Consider the following 25,391-nt stretch of genomic DNA (forward strand, 5'->3'; position numbering starts at 1 on the left):
TTACCCAGATATATGCATTCCCTTCACACTTAACATATTTTTTTAATTTATATAGTTAACTGTTTAATGTCTGTGTCTCCTAAACTATAAACTCCATGACAGTAGACACAATGTCTCCATTGCTTACCACTGTGTCAGCTCAGAGGACTGTGCCTAGAAAATAGCAAATGCTCAATAAATACCTGTCAACTAACCACTGAGGATACACTGAAACCAAACACCTAACGTTTACCTTTTCCCCCACAGAAGGAGCAGGCTATACAAATGGAGGTTCTGGGAAAAAGAAAAATAAACAAAAAAATAAGCAAAGGACTGAAATGCTCGGCTTTCAAGTCTAAAAACTCTTATTTTAGCCAGACCTCTGTAGCTTTTGGTAATAGGTGACATTTAATTTAATAATGATATTGCAGGCCCTTACACGAAGGAAAAAAGACAGGGAAGGAGGGAGACTGGGTCCCATCTGCCTCATGCCCTCCAGACACTCTTCTGTGAAGCTCAACCGTGTCCCCGCTGTAGCTAAACGTGCACAGCTGAGCAAAAATTCCAGCAGGGGAGTAGAGCAAAGTGGTTCTCCTCCATCGGAGGTTCACCCAGTAACATTTCCTTAAGTTGTTGCTCAAACAACTGCTAGCAGCTGTTAAAGCATGAGAAGCTGCTTACAATCTCCTCAAGTATTTCTCACTGATGGTGTACAGCTGGAACGAAAACCTCAGTTTCCAGAACTGACTACATTCTTGGTTCATTCTAGAGTTTTTAACAAATGTTACCATTTGTCGAGACACCAAAAATCAGGGAGCCACATTAACTTACTGTCCTTATTCACTTATGCCAAAAAAAAAAAATTCATGTATGAGAATTTTGTCGTAATTCATCAAACCATAATTCACATAGTTATAAACTGTTCCTGAAACGCAAAACAAATATTTTGGCTCACTATAGAACACTTAAACACCCCCCAACAGATTTTAATTTTCATGTGTATTCTGTTTTCTGAGTATAACCAGTGCCTCTTCATTCACGTTCTCTGCTTCACTCTTAACTTTATCATTTTATTGCTTGCTGGCTAGGGCAGTGCTTGTCCAATATCAGAAGTGATATCGCTCATTAAAAACTATTTTCAGCCTTTAAAATATGCAGTAGTATACATACCTAAATATTTAAAATAGTTCTGCCTCCCTCCCTGGTAAGCTGATATATTCTTACTCATTTGAACTCTCAGCTATGCCTCACATCTGCTCCCTCTGCCACCGACAGGCACATGTACTTGCATAACCTGCCGCTGAGACAGGGTGTCTCGCGTGCCTCGAGGCAGACTGCACTGACCCAAAGTTCAGGCACACCTGCCATGTGTCAGGTACTATCTGGGGATGTTGCGATGAACAACACAGAGTTTCTCCCTCTGGGAAGTATCCAGTCTGAAGGGAAGACAGTAAAGTAGAGGCCCAATTTCAGTGCTGTGTCATAGGCTAGCTAGAGGATGGACAGAACCCTTTCAAACTACCAGGGTAAGGCGCTTAGCCCGGTGCAGGTGGGCATGGTAGAGGAAATGATCAGGAAAGGCTTCTCAAGGAAAGAATTCTTCATGAATGAGTCATGAAAAGAAGTCACTCAAGTAAGAAAGGGGAACCCTGAACAAGAAGCTATAAGCATTTCAAGTCATAGCAGAAAGCACTTGCAGACAAGACTAGAGGCAGGTCCCTCATCTGCCACTATTAGGAAGCTGGAGCTTTATTCCAACAACAATGCTTATAAACTTTATGCAAGAGGAAGATACGGTCAGATCTATACTGCAGATTCTTCACTCTGGTGATACTGAGGAAATTGATGGGACAGAGAGAAGAGCAAAACAATATGGCAGGAGGTCAGATGGAGTGCCTAAGGCCTTGCCTCCCTAGCCACTGTGAGCTTACCATACCCTAAGTAATTAGAGGACACCATCCCAATTTCAATACAAAAGCAATGAGTTAGCAAATTCTAAAATAAAATGTGTTTTAACTCCTTTAATGCTGTAGTATATTTTCATTACACAAATGTGCAAAATGAGGCACAGAGAAGCTAAATAAATTGGTTACACAGCTAGAAGCAGCAATGCCAGGATTGAACCATGGCTGTCTGGTGTCAGAGCCCTTGCTCTGTGCCAAGGTGCTCATAAATGTGATGACATCATTTCCTGACTGGATGCCTCGGGGACTTTCGGAGCTTTCCCATACTAATCAGAAGCTGACTCCAGGGCTGCTCGGATGCCCATATTACCTTGCTCAAAGCAGCAACCTCTCATCCCTACAACACAAAAAAATAACTCTTCAACCCCCACCCTCTGCATCAAAGTGCACTTTATGAGGGCCAAAGAGCACAGAAGGAAAATGAAAGAACCTAGCAGCTATGGGTGTAAAAACTCAACCACCTTGCACACCTTCCTCTGGCTCCTTATGGATAACGTCGAAGTGACAGAAGCAAGTTAAGTTTCGTTGCATGTTTTCCCGGCACTTTTAGTCATGGGGTTTTCAGTGTTCAAGATGCAGACTTACACTGAAGATGCATTCAAGGCTGATAAGGATATAATCTCCCTCCCAGTAAATAAGAGATGCTACCCAAAGTTCTACCAATGTACTTTGGACAGTGAAAAACCCAGGGCATAAGCTTGATTTGAATGGACGTGCATACTTGAGGCAGTTTGATGGTAACTTTCTAGAGTTCCAGGTTGCTTTTGCTCAGTAGCGATTTTTATTTCTGTTACATAAAACCAGGGAAGGGAAATTCACATTCACACACATAAGCACTGTCTTTGTGTATTGGGCCTACTGTAACAAAATACCTTAGACTGGGTGACTTAAAAATAACAAAATCTTATTTACCACAGTTCTTCCGGCTGGGAAGTCCAAGATCATGGCACCAGCAGATTCACTATCTGGTAAGGACCCACCTTCTTATTTATAGATGGTGCCTTCTCTTTGTGTCCTCACATGGTAGAAGGGCACGGCAGCTCTCTGGGGCCTCTTTATAAAGGCACTGGTCCCACTCATGAGGGTTTAACCCTCACGATCTTATCACCTCCCAAAGGTCCCACCTCCTAACACCATCACATTGGTGATCGGGATTCAACATATGCATCTGGAGGGCACACAAAATTCAAACCATAGCACACACACCTCAAAGGCAAAAGTAAGTGAAAATGAGCATGAGATTTAGCTTACATAACGTAGTAGTGTCTACAAAGCTCTTTATATATCAAATGTGCTGAAATCAACATTTTTATACAACATTAAGAGGAGCCACTTTTTTTTTTTTTAAATCTTAAATAGATTTGCAGAAACCACCCCAAAGTGATCCGTTTCATATGAATTTCTGTTTGCTCAAAATAGTGACTCTCATTAATTCTGGACAAACAGGCTTAGTCATTTGCCAAAGCACTAAGCTCTTCCCGACAATATGACAGGGCATCAAACTGGAAAATAAAATGCTATGCCGTGGGAAGAACATGACTTTCAAGTAGCCACTCCCCCTTCTATCACACAGTGAGCGCAGCAAAACCTATTATATTGTCCAAGGCATCCAAGTTGATTATCAGGAAGTTACACACACCGGACCTCTAAGCATAGAAGGTACAGTAAGAAGGAAAGCATTTTCTCTTAAACCCTGAGTAAGCAGTCCTCAAGTTCTAGTTCACTATATCAAACCTGAAGTTTTCCAGTCTGAAAAGTGTGGTGTCACTACTGAGCTTAATTCTATACCAAATGACGCTTAGATGGTTGCTTCTCCTATCCACTGAAACCTTACCAGGGACACCCCTGTGTTTCAACCTGAAGGAGCAAGGAGGAAGAAGGTGCTGAATATGTTCCCTGGTCCAAAGGGGAATCGACTTATGCAGAGACATGGAAGAGATGGTGACTGCTGTGGTATATTCCATCTCAAAGTGAGGTCATTTAAATCCAGATTTAAGGTCCTCCTCCTGGAAATCCCACAGATGTGAGTTGGCAGTTTCTAGAGTCAGACTGCCCAAACCCAAAGCGAGGATACACTGCTTATTCTACGTGTGACCTGGGCAACTGACTTCCCCACTGTAACTTAGTTTCTCCTAGTAAAATGGATGCAATAGTACCTTCCCCATGGAGTTGTGCTAAGGACTGAACGAGACTCAAAGTATTCAGAACCTAACACCTGGCCTTACACACAGGAAGCACTCAAGACACATTAGTTCCTGATTTTATACCCACGTTCAATAGAAATGTACATTCTTCCCAGAGAATTTGGACTGTGTTAAACAGAACCAGGCACATTATCCTATCCACCACACTTCTAGCTGCATAATAAAGTGAGGTTTTCTCATGGTCTAAATCAGGCCCTTTAATCTGTTTTCTGATAAAAAGTTCTGAAAAGGGGAATTTATACATATGTAAAAGTCAGTGTTTCCCCTAAAAAAACAAAAATCATTATGTTTTCTATTAGGATAGCAAAAATGCCCTTTCTGAAAAACAATGCACACAATAATACTCTCAAGGTGGGCAATGTATATTACACTCAAAGAAATAAATACAAACTTAACTTCTCCCCTTCTTAACTTTTATTTCAAACTACAGGTGCCCCACCTCCCCTCCCTCAAACCTTACTTTCCCCTCAGAGGCATAAATTACAAGGGAAAAGAGCAAAAACAGTCTGGATAAAAGCAATGTATTATTTGTCCAAGTAGCAACAAAAAGGGACTATCTCACTCCTGCCATTGCTGAGTCTCCACGTTCTACTCTTCCCCCCACCTCCTCTACCTCACCCACCGACAAGGATGCCAGCAAAAGATCCAGAGACTCCTGGTCCTCGTTTTTGTTCAGGCAGTGACCAAGTGCATGACCAAGAAAGTCAATCCCCTATAAAATGAGGACAGCAGTAACATCTACCTTTCCAAGGACACATTAAAAATGCTTTAAGGCAATAACCTTATATTACAGTTAACACTTTAAAAATTCAAACTTTAAATACTGTGTTAGTTCGATGTTATGATCAGGTCAGAGAATATGGGGGAAATTAAATGGGAATTCCAGAAAGCAACAGTTCCAGAGAGGCCAAAGCTGTACATTTAGGTGCCTGTCAAGCAGCCCCCATACATCTGGAAAATGGCCATTCCAATTTCTGTTATTACACAAGCATGAAGTTGCATACTCAAAAAGATACCAAGGATGCCCCGGATGACTGGAACACAAAGTCCTCAGCACATGCCAGGCACAGAAAAGGCATAGCCCTCTCTACACTTCAATTCACTTAATTCCCACAACCACCCCGCGCAGGGGCTTCCTGCCTGAGCCCTTCTGAACTCAGCAGCCCCCGCAGTGCAGGCACGTACTGGGTCACAACAGACACCTTGGCAGTGAGGAAAAACCCAAAGGCCTGTGACAGAGGGAAAAAGTCAGGAGATCTTATCTCGGGGATTCCTACTGGGAAAAAGAAAAGGACAGTGTGTTCCAGAAGGCTCAGGAAGAGGCTCAGATCATTAATCTGACAAGAATAATGGGATGAGATGACTGGCAGAGGACCAAGTAACAGAATAAGGCAGGGGTTGACCAGCCTTCACATTTCAAAGGCAGTTCACTATCTTGACCCTTTTTGTGAGAAATCATCATTTCATCATAAAACAGAAAATTAGTTGTACTTCCTTATCAGCTTAGAGCAAGATTAATGGCAAGTTAGCTTCCAAATTCCATAATTAGTAAGTATCACCTTTTGATAAGTCATAAACTCTCCTGAGAGCTGAAGCTCTGGCAGGACAATTCCAGGTTCACATGATCTCCAGTCAGTGCAAGGGAGTATCAGTGTGATCCTCTTAGTCATAGTAACAGAAGTAACAGTAGTAACAGTAGCAACAGTAGTAGCAACAGCAGCCATGGTAAAACAGCAGTTATTGATATTTGCTGTATGCCTATTAAGTGTCGGCCACTGTTGAGATCACTGGACCTTGATTTCACCAAAGAAGATGAAGTAGTTTATATTTTTACCCCTCTTTACGGAAACTGAGTCTTAAGAAGGTTTGGTAACTTGCCGAAGGTGGCAAAGCTACTAAGTGGTGGCCTCAGAATTTTGACCAAGTCAGCTGACACCAGAGCCTGCACTCTGAACAACTAGTTAGTTTGGAGAGTTTGAAATTTTGGGGACTGGATAGTTTGAAATTTTTGCCCACAGATGTTTTTCAGCTGTTACTTGTTTAACTGAAGTACTTTTTCAAACTGTCCCTAGCCTGTGGGATAAAGTCCACTCGTGAGGACAAGATATGCACACACAAAGCACTAACTCAGATGGCTCAAGAACAAAATCCAGCATCCACAATGAGGAGAGGCACCAGAGTCGGGGGGTTGTGGGGGGCGGAGCAGCAGATGAATCAAGAATTGCCAAAGATTGAGAATTATTGAAACCAGGTGATGGGTACAAGTGGGCTCATCTTACTCTTCTCTGCAATGACAGGGTCAGTCCAGTATAGGGAAGGACTGTCTGGCCAAAAAATGCCAAGAACACCCACTAAAGAAACCATGAAAGCTAAAAGGATTGCTGAGACAGACTTTCAACAACATGGGTAAAGCAAGAGTTAATATGGACGTGGCTACATCTTATCTCAGGCCTTTAAGGTTACTCTAGGGCCAATAACAAAATAGAGGCTTTGAACACGGAAGGTGCTCACCTGATATTGCGTGTTCATGCAACATTCATTCATTGCATCCCCAGCCTACCAGCTTTGTCAGGAATAGCCATGTTGGGTCAGAGTTAAGAACAAAACATGGCCCAGATTTTTAATGTTCACAATTCTTTCAGATACCTCTTAAGAAATAAATTAGTTTTTAATTGATGTGTATGATGTTTTAAATTTTCAAACCTATCGAAAAACATTTTTACAAGTGCATTTCTTGAAGTTTTATGAGTATTACCATTATAAAATGTGAAAGGCAAAAAACATAGTAAAATTGAAAGTAAAATTGTTCTTTATCAAAAAGCTATGTACTAAACTGGTATTTTTCACAGGATGATCTAATGACTTATCAAAACAATAAGGAAAACATGTTATCCTTCGGACCCAAACATTCTGTAAATATCATTCTTAAAAGAGATTACATGCATTTATTCATTTCTCAGGAACGATTCGACATGCCTTGAAACTGTAACACTTCTGTAATCAAGTAAAAAATGTTCTATTTATCAGTTTTACCTGCTATTTGTACTGAACCATCCTCACCCAGAAGAATATTACCAGCTTTCAAATCCCTATTAGAAAAAAAAAAAAATAGAAAATAAATTGTAAGGTACAGACTTTATAGTGTATTGATTCACTCAGGAAGATTTTAAAACATATCATACAATGTAGTTCTTTAACATAATAATTTCATAAACATTAAGATTATATCACAGATTTTAAAAGTTAAAAGGATAGGCTGGGCATGGTGGTTCACACCTGTAATCCCAGCACTTTGGGAGGCCAAGGCGGGTGGAACACCTAAGGTCAGGAGTTTGAGACCAGCCTGGCCAACATGGTGGAACTCCATCTCTACTAAAAATACAAAAATTAGTTGGGCGTGGTGGCAGGTGGCTGTAATCCCAGCTACTTGGGAGGCTCAGGCAGGAGAATCACTTGAACCCGGGAGGTGGAGGTTGCAGTGAGCCGAGACCATGCCACTGCACTCCAACCTAGGCAACAAGAGTGAAACTCGGTCTCCAAAAAAAAAAAAAAAAAAAAAGGTATAAGGATTCAACTGTCATTTTATAGTTTATTCCTGGGGGAGAGTTAGGATTTTAGAAAGAAATATTTTCTATGAAATAATTATCCAAATTTAATTAAATCATCAGTAAGTAGACTCTCTATTTTATGCTTCAGAGTTAGAGACTGCCCAGAAACTCACACTACTGTCATTCTATCAAGTATTAAAGCCCAGTCTATGTAAAGCTCCTCCACTTCCACTTCAATTTGGGGTGCAATTCCAAGTTAATTCTCTTTCTGAAAAATGAACTTCTCTCCTCTGGTGAGAGACTGATTATAAATACTAATTATTATATAGTATATTTCTTCACCATATAAAACCTGTGTAATCTTAGTACTTTGAAAAACGACAATTTGCAATTTATAAGTTTGATTTCTAAAGTAATTTTTTTCTAATTATTGAAAAATATAGGCCAGCTACAGTGGCTCACGCCTGTAATCCCAGCACTTTGGGAGGCCGAGGTGGGCAGATCACCTGAGGTCAAGAGTGGGAGTCCAGCCTGGCCAACATAGTGAAATTCCATCTCTACTAAAAATATGAAAATTAGCCAGGCATGGTGGCAGGTGCCTGTAATCCCAGCTACTCGGGAGGCTGAGTCAGGAGAATCACTTGAACTCGGGAGGCAGAGGTTGCAGTGAGCCGAGATCATGCCACTGCACTCCAGCCTGGGCAACAGAGCAAGACTTTGTCTCAAAAAAAAAAAAAAAAAGAAAGAAAAATATAGTAGAAATAATTAAATATAAATTTCAGGGTAGGAGAATTATATTATTAGTATTATGGGTAGATGGCTATTTACTTGCAATAATTTCTAAGAGCCCAAGTAGCACTAACTCACTTGAAACATCAAGCACTCCTATTCTATGTGATTTGACTATATAAAGAATTAACATTTTATGTAACAAAAGATGTGTGCCTCCTCCTTCCCTCTCACCACCACATCAAAAATAATTCACACATTACAATGTTTAGATAGTCTTGCTTGCATTAGAAAGATAGAGGTGCTATCTAGTTCAATTAGTATAATTCAAGAGTAGTTACCAAGACTGATTTTTTAAAATGAGTCCATGTAGTCCTTTTTATATTCCACTCTTATTTCAGTGAAAGCCACTGAAGCAATCCTCAAGGATACCAATATAATTCATCAAAATGTATTCACTTGTTTCTTTCTTAAGTATTTTTTCCCATCTATTTAGCCTAAGTTAATGTCAATACCTGCCTGCAACATGTGTTTCCTTAACATTCTTTACAAACTAGGGCTGAAGATATGAACAGCTCATTTAAACATTTCTGCAGGGGTCATACCTGTGAATCTGACCATTTCTGTGTAGATAGTCTAAGCCTTCCAAAACCTCTTTAAGAATTGTTGCTATTATTGCCTCTTCCAGAACTCCGTTCTTGTGTTCTCCTCGGTTGACAATGTATTTTATGATATCCAACATTGAACCTAAGTAGACAAACAGAAGAATTATAACCTTCATCACCTTTTCAGAACAAGACTCCATTATGTATAAAATGTAATGGAAACATCAAGATATGGGCTTTGTTTATTTAATGCAAATATTCCCAAGGCAAACAAACAATTGAATGACAGCCCCATGACCAAAAACACTAAATCCAAGTTTGCAAGAGCACTTTCAGTGTGAATTTAATGAGAAGGATTCTGGGTCAGGAACCAGAAGGCTGTTCATGGCCATTCCATGGTTGGTTCCTTTTCCCTAGAAATACTGGTTACAGCATTTCTCACAAAAATTCCTAAGAGCAACCCTCCAAAGAGGGTGCAAAAAGTCTGAACTGACAAAGAAAGGAGTATGAGGCCAGGAGAAAAGGCAGAAGCGAACTGCTGAGAGAAAAAACCCCACTCTCTGAGGACCTAAATCATAGTTGGGAGGGGGAAAGAAGGATGTTGTTTCTAGACCTCTGCTTATAACCAGAAGGTTCCTTCCTGTGACACTGCATGATCTTTATTTTCTCTCCTTCTTTTTCTTTTTTCATTTGAGACAGAGTCTGCCTCTGTCATGTAAGCTGGAGAGCAGTGGAGCAATCACAGCTCACTGCAGCCTCAACTTCCCAGGCTCAAGCGATCCTCCCACCTCAGCCTCCCAAGCAGCTGGGACTATAAGTACATGCCACCACGTCTGGCTAATTTTTGTATTTTTTGCAGAGATGGGGTTTCACCATGTTGCCCATGATGGTCTTGAACTTCTGGGCTTGAGAGATCTGCCCACCTCAGCCTCCCAAAGTGCTGGGCTTATAGGCATAAGCCACTGCACCCGGCTGATCTTTATTTCATTTACCTTATATATTTGAGGCACTAACACTTACAGTAAACAAACAAACACCTAGTACTTTGTTACCATATACAGATTAGTATCCTTGGCACTGTGAATTCATGTTTCAACACATATTAATTAGTATTCCAAACCCCTGGGTCAGTTTAAAAGCCAAAATTACCTGGGGGTTTGACATTTCTGAAGAATTAACAAACGGCTTACCTCAGGACCTGAATTTGGCTCTAGGCTCTTTATAATTAACTAAGAGGATTGAGCTTCCCCATCAGATATAGCTGCCTGCCCCTCATTAAGAGATTCAATGTAATGAAATAGAAGAAAACAAATGCATATTTTTCCCCAGAGGGGGGGAAAAAAACACTCTGTTTATTTGTTGACTCTTAGATTTTTGTGTCATTTAAAAAATGGTAATTGCAAATACATTTTCCTTTTATTGTATAAGGATATACCATACCAGGCATGCATGCATTTCTGCCCTGCTGAAAGAAAAATGAGTAAGAGTCCACGTCTGCCCACATCCTTACCTGTAGAAACCTGTTTAAAACCTGTTCTTACCTAAAGCTCAGAGAGGTTAAATTGGACTCTTAAAAAGACAAAGAAATTTTCTGTCAGATCCTCCTTAGAGAACAGAAGATTCTCAGCTTCATAAAAGCAAAAGGTAAAATCTTCAGCTTGAGCAGAGCACTTGGGACTATTCAGCATCTCAAGTCACCAGAATTTCTCATTTCGTCAGAGTTGGTAGAACCCCACAAAAAGAGAATGGCTTAAGATCATCTTGTTGGCAAAGCACAAGTCCCTCTGCTGAATGAAGGGGCAGTCCTAGCACTCAACACTGCAGTCCAGCTCTGGCAGGCTTCCTTTTTCTTTTCCTTTTTTTTTTCTTTTTAATTAAAAACTGAAGTAGGCACTCAAGGAAACAATGACTAATAAGATTGAGGAAGACTGAAAACAGAACAGAACTAAGCTCTCCAGGGCTCCCCACCAAGACCTACACAAGCAGACTCAAGCCAATTACAATGCCTTCGTCACCTCATTTCTGGGCCTCTGCTTGATCCAAGAGAGTTTCTTTTTAAAAAAAGGAAAACATTAAGACACCTCCTTCGACATCTGCAGATTAAAATGGGCTCTGTCATATAAATTCTGCTATGCTAGTTTTGGGTTGTCCAGGCACAGCAAAATGTTCTCCTCTGATCCTACACCATACTTCATGTCTCAGAAAGATACAGCACCAACATTTACTATGTGTGTGACCTTGGGCAAGTTGCTAAACTCCCTTGAGATTTGGTGTAATTTCTGAAAAACAGGGATGGTGACACAGGCCATTCAGGGATATTGTCAAGATTAAATGTGGTAAGGTCAGTAAATTGCCTTGGACAGGATCTAGCCACAGAGTAAGTGTTCAAAAAAGGGAATGGTTATCATTATCATTCCCTCTCTGATAGTAATGTTAGAAGATTAAAAGAAATAAAATACAGGATGTGAAAGCACCTTATAAATTAAATTGTCAATGGCTTGCATCACTGCAGGGATCTGAAGCTAGAGAAAGGAAGTGACTTTCCCTTCCCAAATGCAACAATAGGATGAGAATAGTGCCACTTCTGATCAACACTGCAAGTGAGTATGTAGCACACATTTCTCCCCATGTTAACTGAAACCACATTTAGTGAACACCTACTGGGTGCCAAGTTCAATGAATTCAAAGTGCATTAGACAATCTTCACGAAGTTCACAATCTAAATATGCACTGTCCAATACTGGAGCCGTACAAGGTGATTTAAATGTAAGTTAATTAAAATGGAATACTCAGTCCCGCAGTCACACCAGCCACATGTCAAGTATTTGAGAGTCACATAGGATTAGTAAAAAGTAGATAGCAGCACCTCAGAACATTTCCATCATCACAGAACATTCTAATAAACGGCACTGAGATAATTCAGCAAACTGGTTAAGGACCTGAATAATGTTAAAAAGAAAGGACTCAAGGAGAAAGGACTGGCTAACTTTTTTAAAAAAAAATAAGCGGTGACTGTGGAGAGGATGTGACCTTTTAGGCCCGAGAACATGGAAAGAAAGGAGAGATGCAAGGCTGAGAAAGAGGACAGGTCAGGGACAAAGGCATGAGAGCACATAATACATTCCAGGGGCTGCCTCTCAACCTAGAAGGTCGAGCATTTCATAACTGGAGAAGACGACACACATATTCTCGGAAGTTAAGTGAAATTATGAAAAGCTTTGAGGTCAATGCGAAGCAATCTGGATGTTATCCTCTAGGCAATGAGAAACCAAACAAACTTTCAAACACAGGAGAGAAAGGATTCAATCTAAAGTCTTCTCCAATATGCTGGTTCCAACAAAAGGAGAGAAAACAAGCAAACAAATAACAACAACAAAATCCACTTACCTCCGCTTAGTAATTTCATGACCAGCCAAAGTTCATCTTTGACCACAAAAGAGGTGTAATAGGTCACTACGTTGGGATGGCTGCACTGACTCATGGCTTGAATTTCTTTCTATAAAAAGAGCAAAACATGACATAGTACCATGGGTGAAAGGTGGCAAGCAAACACAAGTGAATCACAGTTGAGTACCTGGGTAACTTTCCTACTCGAAAGCCTACCTGAGGGGCTGCCTAAGCCACTACTTCAAAGAAGGTACATAAGGACCCACTCTCTCACCGCATTATCAACTCCGATTAGAAAGTTCTCTACAGGAGACCACAAAGCCCTGTGGGCCAGCCACTGGACATAGGAACTTCAGATCACTGTTATCACCCAGATGACCCCCCAACTCTGCCAGCACAGAGCCCTGCCATGTAGGACTAAGAGCCTCATACCTGAACTGAAGGCTTGACAGGGAGATAAAAGACTGGGGAAGTTACTAGGACACCTGCATCCTGGTGCCAGCCTGAACTCTGGTGGATCTTAGCTCCTCCCTCATCCAAAAAACGACAACAAAACTGTCTCCGTTTCTCAGGACTGCTGTGATGGTAAATGAGAAAATACATTTGAAAATGCTACAGTATTATTTCCCAGCTATCTGCCATAGTAGATATTCCATTAAGTGAAAAAAAAGGAGGTGGCAGGGAAGAGTGCAGCAGGCGAAGTAAAATAAGCTTGGGAAACATCAGATACTACATCTCATTCTAAAAGAATCACAGGGAATATTAGTACTGTCAAAGGCTCTGAGAAGTCCTGCAGTAGATAAACTGCCACAGTTTAATCCATATTAACAAAGCAGGAAAAGAATGCTTTGTAGGTCACATCTTGGAAACACTGCTATAGAGAATAAAAGTTTTATATAAAGACATAAAACAACAAAGCTGGGAAATAAAACAAATGGCAACTTTCAATAAACCACATTTTTCGGGAATATTCAGTTTCATATTGATTTCAGTTTGTCCTTTTAAGTTATTGTCAGATGACTCCATAAAAGCTTCAGTCTAATGTAACTCTCAATCAAAGGTACCAGACCAGTGTAACTCACTTTCAAGGTACTATCCAAAAAGGACAAGAATAACCTAAATGATCAAAGAAAAGTCATTTTTGCTATTATGTATTAATGATGAAAGAAGAGTACTTTATGCATCCTATGAATATATTCAATAATAATGAGCTTTGCATTAACTCAAAGTTACCCAAGTAGAACATCTCAATTTGGGCTGTTATCTTTGCATGTCCAGTACTGCCTAATCCTCATACTACTAAAAAGATCCTACATATCCAACAACTTGGCCAAAATTCTGTAACATGTAACACTTACATACGTTCCTTAATATATATGTTTATTTAAAGTGTTTTTGACTGGGAGCAGCGGCTCACACCTGTAATCCCAACACTTTGGGAGGCAGAGGCAGATGGATCATCTGAGGTCAGGAGTTCAAGACCAGACTGGCCAACATGAGGAAACACTGTCTCTACAAAAAATTAGCTGAGTGTGGTGATGTGCGCCTGTAGTCCCAGTGACTGAGGAAGCTGAGGCACGAGAATCACTCGAACCTGGGAAGTGGAGGTTGCAGTGAGCTGAGATCGTGCCACTGGACTCCAGCCTGAGTGACAAAGCAAGACTCTGTCTCAAAAAAATAAAAAAATAATAAAAATGAAGTGCTTTTAACCAAAGATAATTTTCTATTTTCTTTTCAGTATATAACCATGTTTTTCCTTCATCATTCCCCTCATCCATTGGACTGATTACAGGTTTTCTAGATCTGACACTTTTCAATTCAGCAACTCTTTTCCTTTGAATAACATCTGAAACCTGAGGTCCAGTTTCCATCTGTTTCCGGTATTAGGTTCTGATGCCATAAGACACTTCTGAAGGAGAAATGGAACACTGCCCCGGCCACTCCTATTTCAAGTCAATAGCATCTGCTCAGTGGGGGGATGGCCCACATTGAAGGTCTGCAGCATTAGGTAGGGTCCAGTTTAAACAGATGCCTAGTGTTCAAAGAAATGTCTCTTAATGCAGCTGTGCTCTAAATGTAAGTGAATGCCTTTCTAGTGCTGTAACTCCAAACTTTTAAATCATTTATCAAAATGCACAAAACAACTAATGGTCATACAAAAGGAAATTCTTTTGCATTGAAGGCAAGGTTGAGTCAGTCCAGAAAAACCACTTTTTAGTCCTCTGCATTTAGATGGCCAGTATCACTTCCCACCCAGAGTATCAGGTTCTCTGACTTTGCAGTGAGCGTGTGTGTGTGTGTGTGTGTGTGTGTGTGTGTGTGTAACTCCTTTAGAAAACCTATAGATATAACTTAGCAAATTATATTTCTTCAAAACTCTGAGTCTTAGAGACACCATCTGGACATTAAAAGGTTCCAGAATTTAAATGAGTTGGGGATGAGGGGTCACAGATACCACCGTACCAACACAACCACAGGAGTAATATAAGGACAGGTAAAAGAAGGGGCAGGGGGCCTGAGGGTGGCTTTGCATCAGTTTGATCACTCAACCTCACATTCTTCTTCCATGCAGCTGAGCCGTCCCTCTTCACTTCTTGGCTAGGGGGTCCATGTCCCCAACTCCTGCACCAACCATTGTCCTGCACAGCAGCTTTTCCACGAGCATCAATGCTTAAGGACAGGAGAAACTTGCCTTAGGGAGAAACACCTGTCGCTCTGTCCTGGGATATGACCTGTGCTATCGCTGATCCCCAGGATAAGTAATATTTCCACGTAGAAGAAAGTAAAAGCCCAAAAACCAGAAATCTTTCCACAAAACTATCCCCTCCATTTCTTTTCAAAACAATCATGGGTGTTATTTGAATGCTCCCTTGGTAACAATCTATCAGTTAAATTAGCTAAGCTTTTCCTAATGCCCTAACCTCATTCATGTGGTTAGGAAAAGACATTTATCCCCAAACATATCTGTTTGTCCCTATCCCTAAAAATGACAAAACTATAGACTAAAGATGAACAATGTGAAAATATAAAAATGTTTTAGCTGATTCTTTCGACTGAATGAATGGGTTCTAACATTCTAGTCTCTTAATTAGGTCACAACCCAAAGGAGGAGTATGAGTTAAAGTGGTGCTTGTCTAATTTGGATGGGCATGCAGATCACCTCAGCAATTGGCTAAGATGCAGATTCCCATTCGGAAGGGCTGTGGTGCCGCCTGAGAATCTGCATTTCTAGCAGGCTTCCATGTGATGCTGATGCTGTGGGCCCAGAAACCAGACTCTGAGTGGCAAAGCGATAGACTGAGCTTTGAAAGAAGGCAGAGAGGAAGGTTGGGGGATGTGAGAGGAGGGACACAGATGACTGCAACGAAGCCCACAGTGTCAAAAGTGCCCAGCAGGGGGTGTGGCCAACAGCACTGCCTGGCTAAGTCTAACTGGAGGAGAGTCTAACTGGAGGAGAGGGGTAAGAAGCAAAGCTGGAAATAAGGGAGACTGTTGTACTAAAGTGGTGTGAATTTCGCAAGGCCAGAAAAGGGTAAAAACTACATTGAGATTTAAAAAAGAAACACAAGCAAACAAACAAAAAAACCCATGAGGTCAAAGTTGGGAGAAATTACAGAACTCTGAAATCCAGGCAAAACATTTGCCAAAAATATAGCCAAGGAATCGAACACAGTGGCTCCCTTGGAAAACTAGGAGATGAGACTCAGACATGTCACAAGCGCCAAACCAAGCCATGGCACAGTAGTTAATCTTCTCTGAGGCGGACAGAGCTGTTCCTGCAGCTCCATCCGAAATGCATCACAAGTGAATTTTCACAAGAATGGGAAGACCAACCTTAAAATGGGGTAGCATGGAAGATCCCCTATCCATCTGCTAGAACTGAAGTGGCAGCCACAGCAGTACCCCTCTGCAGGGAGCTATGTGCAAGAAAGACATATCAAAGAAGGACACCCACACACTGCTGTTATGCCAGCCCTGCAAAATTTGCCAAACCAGACATTATGTGTGACATGCTAGGTATGGTGAGGAATACAAAATATATAAAGTATCCTACCCTACAAATATGAGGTGTTGGGAGGAAAAAAAACTTCCCCTTCCCCCAAAAAATAACAGAACTTAAAAAAAAAAAAAGGGAAAAAAAAACTTAATTTTTTTTTTTAGACAATCTCGTTCTATTGTCCAGGCTGGAGTGCAATGGCGCAATCATAGCTCACAGAAGCTTCGACCTTCCTGGCTCCAGCAATCTTCACACCTCAAGCTTCCTGAGTAGCAGGGGTGATGGGCACGTGCTATCACATCCAGCTAATTTTTTAAAATTTTTTGGAGAGACAGGGTCTCACTGTGTTGCCCAGGCTGGTCTCGAGCTCCCCGGCTCAAGCAATCCTCGTCCTTGGTCTCCCAAGGTGCTGAAATTACAGCTGTGAGCCACTGTACCCTGCCATAACTAAATATAATAAGAGATTTTCTCATATTGCTATACGGCCTTTCGTCTCCCCACACACACACAAAAAAAAAAAAAAAAAAAAAAGAATTCCTCCTACAAATAGTACTGAGGCCAATCAGGAACTGTGATTAGCAAGGATCTGATCCCCCAGGATCTACTACAGAAGGGCTGCACTCTATGTCACAGCTGGCTTGGAAGCCTGGCTTTGCCATTTACTGGCTTGATTACTTAGGCAGGTTATCCAACATCTTTGAGCCTGTTTCCTTTTCTGTAAAAGGAGATTACTACCATCTACATGAGATTATTGTGAGGCAGGGGAAATGAGATGTATAAAACTCCTTGCAGAATGCCTAGCACGTAACACAAATGTTCAAAGTTAATTCAATCTGTTCAATGTCTCATTTTCTTCTTTGCGTGTGAGCATCCCCCTAATTTCAAATGTCCCAATTCCTGACTTAAGCCTCAAAGGCACAGAGACAGACCATGGCAGCAGACCTCACTTTTTCCAATAGAAATGTCACATGACACATCTGTTGGCCCCACTGGCTCAAGGAGTTTGCTGTAATACATGGATAGGTCATTTGGTAATGAATTTTTAACCTCTACATTGTTCCAATCCATGGTTTTCCTAATTCGCCTTGTATTTAATTTATACCACCTTGTCATACTTCATGTATCCTGGTAAACTGCCTCAAACTCTTTTGGAATAAGGCATCTAAACAGATACTTATGTAAAGGGTTCAGAACAAAGAGAAATAGTACAAGTTTAAATATATAAGAATTAGGAAAAAGTTAAAACCTGATTTCTTTTGTTCCTCAGACCGTAAGATTCATAAAGCACTAAAAGGAAAGAGATTTTGTTACTGAAAGGGAAGAGTTAAATAATTCTGAATTCAAAATATTAAACTATACTTAACCAAATTTGCATATTTTACAACTTACGTAAATCCTAAATAAATTCTTCTTTATCTGATAATGATGGCAAAATATCCTACTCAAGCACTTAGTTAAGAAATCAAACCTACTCAAGCTCCAAAATTGTTTGCAGTTAAATCTGAGGAGATACTTCTAACTTTATTCTAAAGCAATGGATCGCAACCTTGGCTGCATATTGAAATCACCTGGGGAGCTTTGAAAAACACCCACGCCTGAGTCCCGGCCCCAGGAGGCTGCTGTAAATTGGTTTAGGAGACAGCCTGGGAATGAAATTTTTCAGAAGCTCCCAGGTGGTTCTAATGTGCAGCTGAAGCTTAGAACCCCTACTTGCAAGTTAAGTGCTGAAATGTATTTTTCCTTCAATGACATGGTGAGAGAAACATCTAGCTCCCAGGCACATTTCCCCACTGCAACATAATCTACAAAGGAAATCTATATATGATGTACAAATACTATCAAATAAAACATCTACTTCCAAATGCAAGAGATGACCAAATACATCTGTAAAATGTATGCAATACCCTCAAAACATTTAAAGAATTCTTTAAATGGTATAGGAGTAATCTTGTTAAATAAAAACACTTTTCAGAAACTCATTCTCCAGCATGCACTTCTTTTAGCAGCATTATGAAAGGTAACCTAATCAATATTCACAAATAACCAAATACTGTAAGTAGCAGGTTTAACCAAAAACAAATTTCAATGATTTCAAATGTCAACCAAGACATGGAAGAACAGGATTAACAAAGCTCTTAGAAGAGCAATGTATTTTTCTGGACTTTCATTTTCAATCATGAATATGTCATTGCGAATTTATTTATTTTATTTATTTATTTTGAGATGGAGTTTTGCTCATTGCCCAGGCTAGAGTGCAATGGCGCAATCTCGGCTCACTGCAACCTCTGCTTCCTGGGTTCAAGCAATCCTCCTGCCTCAGCCTCCCAAGTAGCTGGAATTACAGGTGTGCACCACCTAATTTTTAGTAGAGACGGGGTTTCACCATGTTGGCCAGGCTGGTCTTGAACTCCTGACCTCAAGTGATTCACCTGCCTCAGCCTCCCAAAGTGCTGGGATTACAGGAGTGAGCCACCGTGCCCAGTCATGAATTTTTTTAATTGTAAAAAATGATATACCATTTATACAGCAAACTCTTGCCTCCTTTATAAGTACCAGCAGAGAAAAACCTATTCAAGGAAGAGTCAAACATTTTGTCTTGTACCACTTACAAATCAAGCAACGAATATCCTTTGCCACTTAACTTTACAATTATTTTCATGTGATTTGGTATCTGAGTTTAACCAAGTATAGTCCAATGGAAGGCAGTTTACAAATGGGAACTAGGTATTTCGAAGAAAGAGAAACACTTTTAAGAAATCAGGAAAAGGGAAGCATAAATTTTGTGATAGCCTTAACTGGTGTTTGTAGAGAAGTTTTTAAAACTAGGGAGGAGCAGTTATAGAAGTGTGAAGTGTCAGGGCAACTGGAGGTCTGGAAAATCTCTCAGAAGTAGCAGAGCAACCCCGATGGGCAAACATCTACTTGCTAACAGAACAGAATGAATATCCCAAGGCCTACTTGCTTCGTTATAGTATCATGAAATTGGGTGCTCTGCAAAAACTGTCTTAAAAAACTAAACAAATTTGCTTGAAAATGTAGAAGTCACATGTATAGTTATTTTTTCAAATGAAACAAGGGGGAGAAAGCAAAAAATACAATAGTGATATTGAAATACTACATGAAAACTCAATAGGAAGGTGCCATTTTTTTTTAAAGTTAGCTAAAAAAGTTATTCAACGAACAATAATGATGTTTTTTGGGCTCTAAAAGTGCTGAGGGTGCCACAGTGGAATCAGAATCAGACTCAGGTATGAACAATCGCTTTTTTTTTGAGGCGAGGCCTCGGCCTGTTGCCCAGGCTGGAGTGCAGTGGCGTGGATCTCAGCTCACTGCAAGCTCACTGGTCTGTTCATTTTATTCTTCTGCCTCTAGCCCCTCCGAGTATTGGGACTACATGCCTCACCACCTCGTACTCGCTAGTTTTTTGTATTTCCTTTTTTTTTTTTTTTTTAATTATTTACTCAAGTTCTAGGGTATATGTGCATAACCTGTAGGTTTGTTACATATGTATATTTTGTGCTATGTTGGTGTGTGCTGCACCCATTAACTCATCAGCACCCATCAACTTCGCCATTTACATCAGGTATAATCCCTCCTAATGCAATCCCTCCTCAGCCTCTCCCCGTGATAGGCCCCGTGTGTGATGTTCCCTTCCTGAGTCCAAGTGATCTCTCATTGTTCAGTTCCCACTCTAGAGTGGCAGGCACCAAGTCTCGCTAGCTGCTTGACAGTCAAGCATACTGCTGTATCCATGTCCCTACAAAGGACACAAACTCATCCTTTTTTATGGCTGCATAGTATTCCATGGTGTATATGTGCCACATTTTCTTAATCCACTCTGTCACTGATGGACATTTGGGTTGATTCCAAGTCTTTGCTATTGTGAATAGTGCCGCAATAAACATACGTGTGCATGTGTCTTTATAGCAGCATGATTTATAATCCTTTGGGTATATTACAAAAAAAAAACAAACAACCCCATCAAAAAGTGGGCAAAGGATATGAACAGACATTTCTCAAAAGAGGACATTCATACAGCCGACACATGAAAGAAGGCTCATCATCACTGGCCATCAGAGAAATGCAAATCAAAATCACAATGAGATACCATCTCACACCAGTTAGAATGGCAATCATTAAAAAGTCAGGAAACAACAGGTGCTGGAGAGGATGTGGAGAAATAGGAACACTTTTACGATTGTAAACTAGTTCAACCATTATGGAAAACAGTATGGCAATTCCTCAAGGATCTAGAACTAGAAGTACCATATGACTCAGCCATCCCAGTTTTTTGTATTTCTTAGTAGAGACGGGGTTTCACAGTGTTAGCCAGGATGGTCTCGATCTCCTGACCTCGTGATCCGCCCGTCTCGGCCTCCCAAAGTGCTGGGATTACAGGCTTGAGCCACCGTGCCCGGCGAACAATCGCTTTTTGACCATGAAATTGTGACTAGGAATACTGAAAAAATTCAAGTTGAAGATGTCATTAAAAACAGATATAGATGGTCAGCTTGGCAGCATGCACCTGTAATCACAGCTACTCAACAAGCTGAGGTGCGAGGATCACTTGAGCCCAGGAGTTGGAGGGCAGCCTGGGCAACATAGCCAGATTCTCTCTCTTAAAAAACAAATAAATAAATAAATAAATAAATAAACAAACAAACAGAAACAGAAACTGGAAGAACTTTTCTTGTCAGTCAAATTGTACTGCTGGAAATCTGGAGGCCAACTTTTACCACTGCTGCTGTATTTGGGTTCACCACCACACAGTGACAACGTAGGGTGTAATGTGTCTTCTTTTTGTGGTATCCTCTGTGGCACCCTGGATACTGTGTGCCATCTGGGGTTCTGCCAGGGAACAACCCGCCTGCAAAAGCGGCACAGACTCCTTTTCATACTCTCCAACCTCCCCCCTGAGGATTCCACAGCCCTCCTTCTTCAGCAACAGCTTAATTAATTATGGAAATAACCAAACCAAAATAAGAACGACAATAACAGAGGAAAGAACTACAGCATTTGTCTCAACCTAAGCAACATTTTCCTGAAGTCTAGGAGGATGGCAAAGGTGAGATATTCAAAAAGTGAGATGTAACTAAAATTATATTCAATCTGGGCATGTCTTCCCCATTTTCTCCTACTCTGAAAATGAGCATGTGCTAGGTCCCTGTTACTGAAAACATATAAACCCCAAAACGTAAGTGTTTTTGCAATGTAAATTTTTGCTTACTTTTTGAAAAAATAGCATGAGATGTTAGACATTTTAATGAGCTATTTCTAACAAATGTAGAAAACACTTAAAAGTAAATTCAACTAGTATATTTAATTAGTATCTGAATAAGCTACATTATAACTTTTAAACTTGATTTTCCAAAAATAAAACATTTTCTCCAACCAGAATATACATGTTCCTAAGCTAATATAACTTTAGTGCTCTAAAAATGTTAGTTTTCATATACAGTATAGCATGTATTCTCTAATTCCTTAAGAATGTTTTTGTGCTTTCAAAATATCCAAAAATTTTCTATTTCCAATCCTGCCCTCATTTGGACTATACTTGGATAAACATAAACAACAAATTATGTGAAAGTAGTTACAAAGCTAAGTTGCAATAGACAGATAATAGTACAAAATTTAATGGCGAAGACTTGAAATGCTCCAAATAGTACTGCAAATTATATTAAAATAATTACAAAACTAAGTGGCAAGAGACAGATGACAGAACAAAACTTAATGATTGAAACCTGAAATGCTCAAAACAATACTATATTCAGTGAAGTAGGCTTGCATGTTAATGCTATATTCTTAATGTAAAAAACTCTACAGCAAATAGCCAAATGCAATTTGTTACCACATATAATGAAGAATGAGCTGGGATATGAATTATTAAATGACTAATTAGAAAATTCTTAACTTCAAAAAGAATGGAGACATACTTTCGTAGATGCAATAAAGAAAACACACACATACAAAATTATACTGTTTCAGGGTCAACTTAAAAAGATGAAGTTTTTTAATCACTTCTTTCTAGAATAAACAAGATTTGCAAAAGTATTAACATAATTTCATAAATTTGCTAAAACACTGCAAACAAGGTTTTGAGAGTCAAACCCCCCCCCCCCCCCGCTTAAACCTCAATTAAAAGGAAGAGGAAAAAAAAACTTCTCACTAGAGGAACTGCCCAGAGGTCACCAAATCCTTTAATTTAAAAAGGATGAGAGCAGCCTGCATCAGATAATGGTTAGGGATAACAGTTCCTCTCAAATGATCATCAAGCCATGAAGATATCTGGAGCTTCATTCTCCAATAACCCACAAATCATTGCTAACTCATTTTTCTAAGGAGAGGGAGGGAAGGAGGGAGGGAGTGAGGCAGGGAGGGGAGGAGGGAGGGAGGGAGGGAAAAGTAGATGAAGAGAAAGGAGAAACAATAAAACAACACTACAGCAGAAAGCAAAATGAGGGCAGTGGCTTTGTTCTGAGGAAAAAGTTCTTGATTTTATCTATAAATATTGTCAGTGAGATAGACCAAAATCCCTAGAGAAAGATGATACAGGAAGAAAAAAGCGGATGCCAGCTGAAGACTATTGAATGACAGAGAAACTCTTTCATTATGTTCGTAGGAGAAAAAATGATACACTGTGTACCGAAATCTATGAATTTACAGTAGATTTCTGCTATCATACCGTAATGCTAAAGTGACTTAACTCTATCCTGAATTATTGTGCATGATTTGCTAGTAATTAGTATTTTTAAGTGAATTGAAAAGGGGGTTTTGTTAAAAGAATATACTTTTAAATAAACAGATTCACAGCACTTGGGTAATAAAAATAAAATTTTGCCAGAATTTCTCATCACACAAATAAGGACCAGTGGTGAAACTGATTTTTCCAAAATGAGCAGTTCTGCAGGGGAGTCAAGTAAAGAAAGCAAGTCCCCTGACCCAGGGAGTTCCTTTCCTTCTATCACAAGGATCAACATTCATTACTTTTCTGTAGCCAATGTTTTCTTGAAATGACTTTGTTCACATATTTTTAATGAGCATTACATAATTTCATAATGTAATCACTTAACTATTTCTTTCCTTTTATTTTTTATTTATTTATTTTTTGAGACAGAGTTTCGCTCTTGTTGCCCAACCTGGAGTGCAATGGCACGATCTCGGCTCACTGTAACCTCCGCCTCCTGGGTTCAAGCAATTCTCCTGTATCAGCCTCCCGAGTAGCTGGGATTACAGGCACGCGCCACCACCCTGGCTATTTTTGTATTTTTAGTAGAGACGGCGTTTCTCCATGTTGGTCAGGCTGGTCTTGAACTCCCGACCTCAGGTGATCAGCCCACCTCAGCCTCCCAAAGTGCTGGGATTACAGGCGTGAACCACCCATGCCTGGCCTCCTTTTATTTTTTTAATGACACAAATGCTTTGCCTGGTCCCTGGGCCATTTCTCCTATGGCTCTCCTGCCCTTGAGAATTAAACTGTCAATTTTGATGGCATTGATATATGTGCAGGAATCAGCAAATAAGGCTGAATTTTCTGTGAATGGGTACCAAAGGCAGACTAGAAATATGAGAACTTGAGGCAATAGGAAAAAATTAAAAGGCATCTATTTAAAGTCAAAAAGTCAAATAAGGTTATGAACCAAAATGTTCATCAATCTCTGGGTAAGGTAGAGTAACCTGAACATCACAAAAAGTAGGGTTAGGGTAAATAGAAGAAAGGACTATTATATTTATGGAGTTCATTTTGTCACACTAGAAGAAAGGACTGTTATATTTATAGAGTTCATTTTTTCACCGGGTGACAGAGGCTGAAAAGACACATGACTTCAAGAAAAAGCACTCATGTAATGGATTTTAAGGGAAGTCAAGAGTGGCCCAGCACAGCATCCCTAGCCTTAGAGGTTGACCACAAACCAGAGAACCAAGCTTTTGCAGGAAACCTCAAGGCCATCTTCACACACAATATACTAGTCTGCAAGACAATGGGTCAGACCCATTGAGCAAGTCTTAAATTCCTACTGGAAAGCAGGAACTCCCTCAAGGGAATACATATTAGAGAAAAGTAAACTGTCTGGTCATCTGCTAAACCATTTCTGGGCAAATAAAGACAAAAGGTCCAGAAAGACATCCCTTAGTTCAAAAATCTCACCAACCCAAAACAAAAATGAAAAGACTCATTCACTAGTCTATGGTCTCCCGCTAAAATAGGAATCCACTCTGTTTTCCCATCACCTAAGTCAGTGCCTAGCATCTAATGGGGTTTGATAATTCTGGTGTTAACAAGTTCTGCTCTAAAACTGTAAGTATCTCCTAGAGAGCATTACACTAGTTATAATCAGTCATTTACACCACCATGGGCCTCACAAATCTGGAGCTAACCACAAACGTGGGGTTAACAAATTTCAGAAATTATCAAAGCATCTATGTTGGCACAGTAAGGAATACAGAACAAACCAGAACATATCCTTGGCTCCTGGAAAACTAAACACTAAGATCATTATACCTTCAGAGATCAGAATACAGTTAAAGGCCAAACTCCAAAACATACATGAAAATTCAAAAGAATACATAAAAAAGGATTAGATTGATTGCTATTAATATCATACCAAGAAAAACATTTATTTGGGAGTGTTTTTTTTGTTTTGTTTTGTTTTTTGAGACGGAGTCTCACTCTGTCGCCCAGGTTGGAGTGCAGTGGGGCGATCTCGGCTCACTGAAAGCTCCGCCTCCTGGGTTCACACCATTCTCCTGCCTCAGCCTCCCGAGTAGCTGGGACTATAGATGCCCGCTACCACGCCCAGCTAATTTGGGAGTGTTCTAATCTAATTGCTGTTAAACTAAAATTAATTTTTAGTGGGCATAAAGCCTTATACTCTCATATACACACCCAAAAGCCATCCTTTTGATGGGCTTAAGCATAATACAGAAACTCAGTAAGTATTTACCAAATAAATAAATAAATAAATGCCTATTTGATCTGT

General features: G+C 40.1%; 1 protein-coding gene across 7 annotated transcripts in view; it reads right to left on the reverse strand.

The window, feature by feature from the left end:
• STK39 (serine/threonine kinase 39) overlaps positions 1-25,391 on the reverse strand; it is a 292,939-nt gene that overhangs the window by 199,507 nt on the left and 68,041 nt on the right. For all 7 annotated transcript variants that reach the window (XR_002516134.2, XM_003907566.4, XM_009182375.4 and 4 more), the window contains exons 3-5: positions 12,417-12,525; positions 9,030-9,171; positions 7,181-7,236 (exon numbers count right to left, since the gene is read on the reverse strand). Coding sequence is in view for 6 of the 7 variants with exons in the window: in XM_003907566.4 (XP_003907615.1) it covers positions 7,181-7,236; positions 9,030-9,171; positions 12,417-12,525 (307 nt within the window). In the remaining variant the exon portion in view is untranslated. The remainder of the gene's footprint in view (positions 1-7,180; positions 7,237-9,029; positions 9,172-12,416; positions 12,526-25,391) is intronic.

Source organism: Papio anubis, chromosome 10 (assembly GCF_008728515.1).
Source record: "Papio anubis isolate 15944 chromosome 10, Panubis1.0, whole genome shotgun sequence".
Taxonomy (NCBI): domain Eukaryota; kingdom Metazoa; phylum Chordata; class Mammalia; order Primates; family Cercopithecidae; genus Papio; species Papio anubis.